The sequence below is a fragment of the Vigna unguiculata genome, chromosome 2, assembly GCF_004118075.2.
Source record: "Vigna unguiculata cultivar IT97K-499-35 chromosome 2, ASM411807v1, whole genome shotgun sequence".
Taxonomy (NCBI): Eukaryota; Viridiplantae; Streptophyta; class Magnoliopsida; order Fabales; family Fabaceae; genus Vigna; species Vigna unguiculata.
The window spans coordinates 8,484,828-8,494,568 of NC_040280.1; the positions used below are offsets into that span (position 1 = coordinate 8,484,828).

Here is a 9,741-nt window from a genome sequence, read left to right on the forward strand (position 1 = left end):
TTTTATGAATGAGCTCATACTTGATTTCAGTTTTGCTATTTCTTCAACATTCACAATTGTTCTATTAAGGAAATTTTGTGCAATATGCTTCTAAATTTGAATTGTTAGAGCAATAATATTTCACATTCAATCAAACAATTTGTTCATCAACCATTTCCTAACATTCATTTGATTTGAATGTTTGATTCACAAACATTATTCTTTCTGAATGTAATTATTAAAAGATAATTTTATTGAACGGTATAACTGGCATAATTAATTCCCTGTTTTGAATACTTAGATCAATATCTCAATTCACATGATCAATCAGAGAATAACACATTCATTGATAATTGACATTATCATTTTCTTTATTTTGTTATTTTTATCTTTTATTAGTATTTTTATCTTCTTAAAGCCGGACTCATCAACAACTCGGTATAACACGTACATGGTTGCTTTGTCCTTCATTCGCGTTGTTCTCAACGCAACAAGTTGGGCACTCGTATGTTCTTCAATGTCTCTTGGCTCTTGGTGCCCATTTTCAACTACTTCTCATACTTCTTGGGAACCAAGGAGGGCCTTCATATGCAGACTTCATTTGTCATGGCTAACACCTTTTGTCAACATAGGCAGGGGGTATTGTTCGCGAGGTTGGTCGTTTCGCTCAAACTCTATAACTCTCAAACACTCATTCTTAAGCATTGATGCCAATTTGTTAACAAACAAGTCTTTCCAGATAAAACACTCTTTAGTATTATAACTTGTTGTATTTTACATTGAGTAGTGCATGAACTATTTATAGGCTCTTAGACATGGCCCTTCAACTACATGTATTAAATAAACCACTACCTAAACCATAATTAATGAACTTTATTGCGTGTCACAATCACTTAGCCTTTTGCAATCTCCTAAGATACTTAATTCTAACATTTAAGTTTACCTAAAAAAAATGGATAAAAAAGTAAATTTCCTAGTAGTTTTTTATCTTAGTTGTATAATAGAGTTGTGATTAATATCAATTTGAATATGCATCTTATTATATATAATTATTCAAAATTAATTCTATTAAAGACGGTTAAAATAAATTTTAAAACAAACAAGCACGTAACCAATATGATCTTGCAGATTAAGAGTTCTAATGTTACTGAACGAAAAAAGTGGGAGCATGAAAGTTTTCAATGGATTTCTAAGAACTAAAGTCAGAAAAAAGCAAAGGAGATTGGAGATAAAACAAGTGGAAGGAATTTATCTGTCTGATAATAAAAATTCAAATACTTCAGGCCATAATTCTGATCATACTTCTATTTTGAGGCTTCCCAAAAACTAGAGATACAAAAGTGAGTAGCATTTCACACAATACATTTCTCAATTATTTCCAAAAAATGAAGAAAATCAAGTAGTAATGAAGGCATTTCTAAGATGACTGGTGCAACAGAAGAATTACTGAAAATGAATGAAGGAACTGATTTCTATAATAAGAAGCTATGCTATATAATTCTACAAAGAATTCAAGCTATACACGGTAACTGCTACAATCTATAATACAAAAACAAACTATAAATTAACACTTACAGGCTCAAATGGTCAAAAAATGAGGTATACGTTTTATTCATTTGCCAAATTTGACAGCCAAATGATGGTTTGGTTATGTGCACCATGCCATTGCCAAGGAAGTAGATGTAAGTAACATTGCTTTCTGGTTGAGAGGAGCCTGTAAGCAATTCCTAAACTCTATGCACAACAAAGGTGGTAAACACAAACCACGCATCATTCCACTGTTGAAACAAATATGTCAACATGTACTATCTATGGTTAGTTGAACTGTCTCTGAAGTCATTATCCTTAGCCACCAAGCGAGCCGTTGAACCGACAGTTGTTGGCCGCAGTGATCTTTGCCGCACCATAGCGACGAATTCAGGATCATTTGTCTTTCCCTCGTGCCTTATCCATTGTACCATATCGTGATACATGGGAAAGAACCTCATCTGTATTGCTGAGTAAGAGAAGTAAGGGATAAGTGTTGAGATCACCACAACCAATGTCACAATCCAGAAGGAGGGTGCTGGAGCAAGAGTTTCAATGAAGACTTTGTAAGCATTTCCAGAAATGCTGGGAGACATTGCCCCATATGCCAGTAGGAAAAGGTACCAGATAGCAATGGAACCCCAGATGAAAATGTGTTGAATCAAGGTGAAGTAATTTATAGTAACAGCCATTTGCAAGTTCACAACCCAAACCACACAAGTGTACATTGTTGCTCCGAGTATGTCCCTGCCAGCAGTTCTTCCCTTCTCATCAAAGGCTTGAATCTCCATTGCTTTTGTGCAGAAAAAGAAAATTATTATGGCACTAACAAAGCCATTAAGCATCCAGCTGAAAATTCGCTGCCAGCTAAAGAGAAAATTTTGCACGCCTTCTTGATATAATATAGGAAACTGCCATGTGAAATGCAAATAACAAGTAATGAGCATCAGAGAAGAAACTCAGTGCATACTATGTTTTACTTTGGATACAGTCAAAAAAAGGGGTTGCGTTGTATAATTCAAAGGTGACTTCTGTGTTTTAACATTATTGCTACCCTTATCAATATCATGACGCAACTGAAGCCACTAGGAAAGGGTAAAAACTAAAAATCAATTAGGTCAACGTGTAGAATTAGGTCTAACTTCGATGTAATCATATGACTTATTGCAAAGCTTTGTTATCTTTTTTTGAATTACGGGTTATCTCTACTCTTCCATCACTCAGCACACTATTTTAGAAGGAAAAGTTTCATCTCAAAATCATGAGAAGAGCAACACAATAGCTTACCCTCAGACAGTACCGAGCAGACACATCCTGGTCAAATACACCAAGAGCAATCACAGGAAGAGACGAAAAGAAGACATTATAGACTGACAAAAACCAGTCATTGTATGCGGGTTGCCCAGAGAATGATGCATACACCTCATATAAGAATAGAGTAAACCCAAATGTGATGTTTTTGTAGAAGAAGTAGCATATCTGTCAGAAGAAGAATGAAACAAGTTAATATACGCACCAAAGGTTTCAGATTATCTTTCATGGCCTATGGGTCAGTTGGCAACTCGTAAAACTTGTTTAGTGGTTTAGAATTGCTTAAGAGAATCTAGTCATAGATTTAGGTTATTTTTGTCAAATTTCATCTCACAAAATCAATTGATATTAAATGAAGTAGGCTATCTGGGACTATCCAACAGCCCCATGCACAGATGTTTGCAAGAACAAATGAGTGTATGAGAATATGTGATTACCAAAACAAGACTTGATATCATGTCAAATTTCATCTAGAAACCAATTGGCATTATTAAGTTACCAACAAAGACATAAGTTGCACAAGAAGGCCAATGTCCCAACCATTTTTAACCTAGTTTTAAGTTTAACTTAAATTTAGATAAGTGATCATTAAACAAAACCTCATGTAATCTAATTTAAATTCAAAAAAGTTAGTATGTTTATAGTTCGACGAATGAGTGGCTTCTAGAATAATTTAAAAAAAGAACACCCTTAGATCTAGCTGAAAGAGAGGAATAGGAATATGGACGATTCAAAATTGGCTTCTATAAGAACCAGTTTTATTAAATACAGGCAGTTACGGAACACCATATATTTTTGAAAAGAACCTACTATACTTAGAGAGGCTGTTTCAAAGATCCCAAAAATCCCAAAGATCAATAGAATGTTGAGAAGTGGATATAAGAGTGACTATACCATTGATGAGATTCTTCGGTAACACCAATGTCCATGTACAAGAAGTAACCTTTCCAAATAGCGGAACTGTGCAATTGCAATATCACTAGACATAACCGCCTGAGAGGAACAATAATAACAGAAGGATTTAAAAAAAGTGTAAGAAAATAAAAACCCATTAAAAGAACAAAACACAAATAGTTAATCAGTTTGGTGAGTACCTGCATTCCTTCAACGCCACTGATTCCAATCCCGATATCTGCTTCTTGAAGCATTCCAACATCATTAGCTCCATCACCAATAGCTAATGTAGTTTTACCAGTACCAGATTTTACCAGTCTAGTGACCTTTAAGAGAGGAACCAATAAATAAAACATTACTTTTGAATGCTAACCCGAATCATTATCAGAATTAAAACAAGAATGAGAACATGATATCAAGTAGAGATGAAGAAATAGAATAGATTGAAACATACCAGTGCCTTCTGCTTTGGTGAGGAACGGCAGCAGATAACAGATGCACAACGAATTGCAAGATCCAGAAACATGTTCTTCATATTATCCTCTAGAGCATAAGTAAGTGATTTTCCATCAATAATTAAAGCAAATGCTTGCTGAGAGGTTCCTCTGGAGGCAGTAAGCTGCTGAGCAGCTTCAGATATTTGATGGCGGACATTTTCTCTACACGCCTAATACATGAATCGCCATAAAAATATCAGAACCTCAACTTTTAACTCGGGTTTTATTAAGACACTTACACACTAAGCAGTCCCTTCCCTTTCAATGCAAACTACATTATCACAAATAAAAACTAGAGATTGAAATTTATATTACCTTAACGATAGACACCTTGTCTCCAACCTTCTCCAATGCTTGAATTTCTGGAGTTTCCAAATGAATTATAATTTGTTTCATTCCTTGTCTAAGTAAACTACAAGCAAAACTGAAATTGTGCATTGATGTCAAACATCTTGAGAAGAATTCTCATTCTGAAGCAAATGTTAAAAGGGAATAATCACTATATTATACCCTATATTGATGGCAGTCTCCATTTTATCCCCAGTCAAAACCCAGATCTTAATTCCAGCTTGGGCAAGCTTGTCAATGCAATCAGGAACCTATAAAAAAATATGAGAAGCATCATTTCACGTCCGGTTCCATGTGTCATATTTGTATGTAATCAATTATTTTCCTAACTCACCCCATTTTGGAGCTTGTCCTCTACAGCAGTGGCACCAAGAAGGATTAGATTCCTTTCGATCTTATCTGATATTTCCTCAATCAGTGTTTCCCGATCTTCACTAACTGAATTTTTTGCTTGAGAAAATTTATTGTTAAACTCCTTATATTGGTTTTCATCAAGTTCACGATATGCCAGAATCAAAGTCCTTAGACCTGCATCAGCATACTCATTTACATGTTCCAAGGTTTTCTCTTCAAACTCCCTCCCATCCTTGGCAAGCCTCTCAAACATGACACTGCATGAAAATAAAAGAAAAATGGTGGTCAATAGGTTTAAATGCAACAGTAAGAACTCCAATATACCATGGTCACAGGTTAGTTTATCACAAACCTATCAGCACCTTTACATAGTAACAAAATTCTCCCTTCTTCATCTTTCACAATCACTGACATTCGCTTCCTTGAGCTATTGAATTCTAAAACATTGAGAAGCTTATATGTCCTGAAACACGAAATTAGTTAGTGTATATCTGATGCATTCTGCATTACTTGGACTCCAAAGGGCAATAAAGAATACCTGCATTAAGAATACTACATTTTAAAAGTTATTTTAGAAAATTTAAGACAGTCTTTGTAATCATGTATATTGTGAAATCCCTGATTTCAAACATCATTACAAAATAAATAAATATGCTTAGCAGAAAGATGGCTAAGGAAAATAATTTAACTATTTTTTTATCAACTTAACTGTTAAGATATGGAATAAATAAATTTGATGAATTTTATTAAGATATGGTGGCTAGGAAAACAATTTTAACCATTTTTTTCATCCACAAACTATCAAGAGTTCGAAATATAGCAAAATACTTCTTATTAGGCTTGGAAAATCCTTCACCCTCAATCTTAGCTATTGTGGGTCATTTTAGACCTAGCCCATTTTGAATTTTAACTAAAGGAATTATTTTCCTCCATCTATATGTTGTAAAAAATTATTGAAACATGTTTGGGGTTCACACTGAGCTAAAACACATAACTTGACCAATTCCGGAAGCACCATTGTCTACTTGGTCAGTCATTCTAGGAGTTTAAAAATATCAACATAAGACTCCACTCCACTCCACATCCCTGTGCAGCTATAACACTATAATTTATTGACTAAGATTAGCAGCAGGTGTGAGAAATGCTGCTTCCAAATACTTTTTATTGAAATTAGCTGTTGCTATTACAAGACTTAATAATATATAATTGCATCTGCATTTTTAAGTGAGAATTCAATTTTGATCTTCTTGTGTTCACTAGCACTGAAAAATGCAACATTAAAGAGCTGTAACTACTAAAGAAACAAAGCAATTAATAATAACTGACCGTTCAATTTTGTCACCAGAAACTGGATCCGATTCATAGATTGATAAACTAGTCTGAGTCCTTTTATAGAATTCAAAACCAATTTCTCTTGCTGCAATCACAAACGCTGATTCATCTGGAGATTCAGTTTCATATGAGACATTTCCCGTATCTTCATCAACTTCAGGTAGGGCTGTATGGCAGATTGACAATAAGAGAAAAAATTTCTTAATAACATTTGCATTAGGCTCATTAAACCATTTTCCATTCATTATCCTTTCATCGGTAAAGTTAAATCCTTTGATGGGAGCATTTCTGACAGGTGAGTCCCTTGAATTGTCAATCAAAGGAAAACCATTCTTTCTATCCATTGCCTTCTCAACCTCTGTAACACCACGGCCATAAGCTACCCCAGCAATGGAACATTTGATGAACTCCATCGAGTTGCAAGTCAGAGTTCCAGTTTTATCAGAAAGTATTGTATCAACTTGGCCAAGTTCCTCATTCAAGTTTGAAGTACGGGCATGGGCTGGTTTGTCTGCATCTTCATAGTACATATGGATATCTTGATTGATGAAGATGCTCTGAAGGACTTTGACAATTTCTATTGAAACATACAATGAGATGGGAATGAAGAAACCATATAACATTAAGGCTGTGAAACAATGAAATATAGCAGCAGCTGGTGCTCTCTCAGGATCAAAGAAAATTGTAGAGTCATCTGGTCTTAGGTACCACCTTTTCATCACTCCATTGTCCAAGTCATCTCTAGTTGCAATGCCAAAGAAAATAGATCCAACAAATGCCATTAGAAACACGATACAAAACATGAAGTAGATAACCCTATCCATCTTCTTCTCAACCTTTGTTCTCTTTGAAGGGGCATCAGTGGAATTCTGAATCACCTTTGTGTCATGACCAGTGAAGATGACAGCTCCAAATATATAGTCTGTGTTACGAAGTTTAGAGTCCCTCAGAAGAAGTTGCAGAGGAGAAAGAGGATAATGCTGTTCTTCATACTCCATGCTCCCAATAAATGAATATAAATTTGCATTTGGGTCTTCACATTTGATTGTTGCTTTAAAATCACCTAATTGAATGTCCTCGTGTAAGGAAGAAGTTACTTCCAACCCTTGTTTTAACTTCAAATTTGTCTCCCCATCCAAGTTCATGGTCTCAACATAGCAGAATGCATCCTCATAACTGGAAGAAAGCAGTAGGAGGTCTGCAGGAAAGAATTCGTCCTTCATTATCTTCACTATATGCCCCACCTTCAGATTCTTCCACTCAGTATATTCAAAAATTCCTTGCCCTGTATGCACTTTAACTCTTCTATTGTTCACCTCCATATCCTACAGGATTTGACTAGCTAGGTTATAAACTCCAACAATGCAGGACAATTACTAATTTAGTTTTTCTTAATATAAATAACTAGAGGTCTATTACTTTAATCTCAAACAGGTATTTAATTGAACAGATAGCAGACAACAAGACTTAAAATGTAGGAAACGTTTTGGCATGAAAAAGCTTTTAGATACTATTTTAAGACTTTTTGATTATTTTAACACACTGCAATTGTATAAATTTATTATGAGGTTTCAACTCCAGTATTAAATTTAATCAGGGAGATATCATTAACAATTATATCCTTTCCAAACATAACACAGTAAGAATCTGAACAAAATAGCCAGAATTTTCCATAAACTAACTGTCATTCCATAAAAGGAAACAGAATATTTTTATAAACTAGCAATCCCTCCTTCTTTCAGGAACCAACAATTTTCTTTCAAAAATTACTGATATTCTTCGAGTCAGGGGTCCTTGCTATCCCCGAATAGTGTTTGTTTACAGATACTTTAAGTTGCTCAATCAAATTAAAAAACGGAATAAGCTCAAGAACCTCATTTTCAATAAACTAAGCTCACAAATCACTATGATGATAAAGTAGAAGACAGAATTTAGTACCTGCTGTTTCCTTCGCCAATCTTCAATACCTTCTTTGATCATAGTTGCTCCAATGATAATAATCAGAGGAAGGATAGCACTGACAGCTGTATAAGGAGCAAGTTTTGTGAAGGCCAAGATGCCAGTTACCAAAAAATAGAAATTAGCCACCCTCCTAAACTGCTCAAAAAGGGACTTAGGCAAGAAAGTAGCAAGGTTATACTTTGTAGAGCTCACAGAATTATCAGCGTAACTCCTTATCCCAGCCTCAAAGGTCTCTGGTTCATTGCAAAACACCACCCTGGAATACCCTATTCCTCCTATCTGCGAATGATCCTCCTTGAGAGATTGTTTCCCGCATGCAAATGAATAGATTTTGCTAAAACGCAACTTCCTTCTCCTTTCACCCCTCATTCTTCTCCTCCCCAAGTCCACCATTCAATCACCAATATCCTCAAAAACAACAACAAAGAAGAAGAATAAGAAGAAGAAGAAGAAGAAGACCCTTAGAAAGAAGAACTACTTGCTCCACCTCTAAACACCAACCACCAAAGACAGCAACTACCAAAAGTAACAACCTCACCACAAACTCAAAACCCCTCTACCCAATTAAGGGTCAACGAAACTGAAGAAAACAAATCAAACCAACTACCAAAAGTGAAGAAGAAAGGGTGATCACAGAAGAAGAAGGAAAAAGAAGATTACAAAAGCTGTAACCAAAATAACAGAAAGGTTCAGAGATGCTCGATATCCGTGTATAATGTTGAGCAAAAGCACCAAGTACATAATATATATGCAGAAAGCAGAGAACACCCAGAAACAGACACGTCAAAGGGTGCCCAGAAAACGGTCAAGGAATCAACTTGGGAAGAGAATGTTCGAAGAAGCCAACAGCAACGAGTGAAAATTCACCATGTTTGATAATTCCTCAAAGAGTGAAACATTCACAAGAAGAATAACTGTGGTGGTGGCGGTGAAATGTCAACAACTGCGTCGAATAAAGACTCGGATTGGATCTCACATCTCTCCGTGGACGCGCATTACCATTCATAAGAATTCAAATTTGCGCCACTTCTCCACAGTGCCATGGCAAAAAGAGGCATCCAAAGTTTAACGAAGCTAAGAAAATTATAAATTACAATTTAAAAAAGAAAAGTTGTAAAATGTAAAGGAACAAAGAGGGAGAGAGACAAAAAATTTTGTTGTTATGTTTCTTCTCCATTTCGCGGGAAAGCTATGGAGCTTGTCAATGGTGAGAGACAAGTCTCTCTCCCTCTTTCTCCCTCCAGAGGAAGCTTCATAGCTAATTAATGCATTGAAGAAGAAGAAGAAACAACTAAGTAAAAACTAATTTTGTATAATATTAAGAACAATGAGGTGTAATTGGAAATAATGATAATTATGAAGAACAGGGTGGTAAATAGGGAAAAAATAGAAAAGAAAACACACGGGTTTTGACTTTGACCAAAATTGGAAAGAAGAATAAGTTCTTGCATGCATATGCTAAATAGGAGTTAAGATGTGAACTATTAAGATTATTTAAGTTTTTTAAAAATTTATTTTTAAAAAAGTGAATGAAAAT

At 35.1% G+C, this 9,741-nt stretch overlaps 1 protein-coding gene across 1 annotated transcript; it reads right to left on the reverse strand.

The window, feature by feature from the left end:
• Positions 1-1,354: 1,354 nt before the first annotated feature.
• On the reverse strand, positions 1,355-9,508 carry LOC114173494 (putative phospholipid-transporting ATPase 9). Its single transcript, XM_028057943.1, has 11 exons — positions 8,181-9,508; positions 6,237-7,567; positions 5,263-5,373; positions 4,891-5,167; positions 4,719-4,807; positions 4,524-4,632; positions 4,166-4,378; positions 3,912-4,037; positions 3,712-3,810; positions 2,794-2,985; positions 1,355-2,417 (listed from the first exon to the last, which is right to left on the reverse strand). The coding sequence occupies exons 1-11, from the start codon at positions 8,595-8,597 to the stop codon at positions 1,785-1,787; spliced, it is 3,597 nt and encodes a 1,198-aa protein (XP_027913744.1). The 5' UTR covers positions 8,598-9,508; the 3' UTR covers positions 1,355-1,784.
• Positions 9,509-9,741: the final 233 nt, after the last annotated feature.

Bases quoted from the DNA above. Each gene is read 5' to 3' on its own strand.
- LOC114173494 (XM_028057943.1), bottom strand. From the start codon at position 8,597: ATGGTGGACTTGGGGAGGAGAAGAATGAGGGGTGAAAGGAGAAGGAAG. The intron at 2,986-3,711 runs GTATAGTCACTC...TTCTTCTGACAG, and splicing joins ACCGAAGAATCTCATCAATG to ATATGCTACTTCTTCTACAA. The intron at 2,418-2,793 runs GTAAGCTATTGT...TTCACATGGCAG, and splicing joins CTGCTCGGTACTGTCTGAGG to TTTCCTATATTATATCAAGA.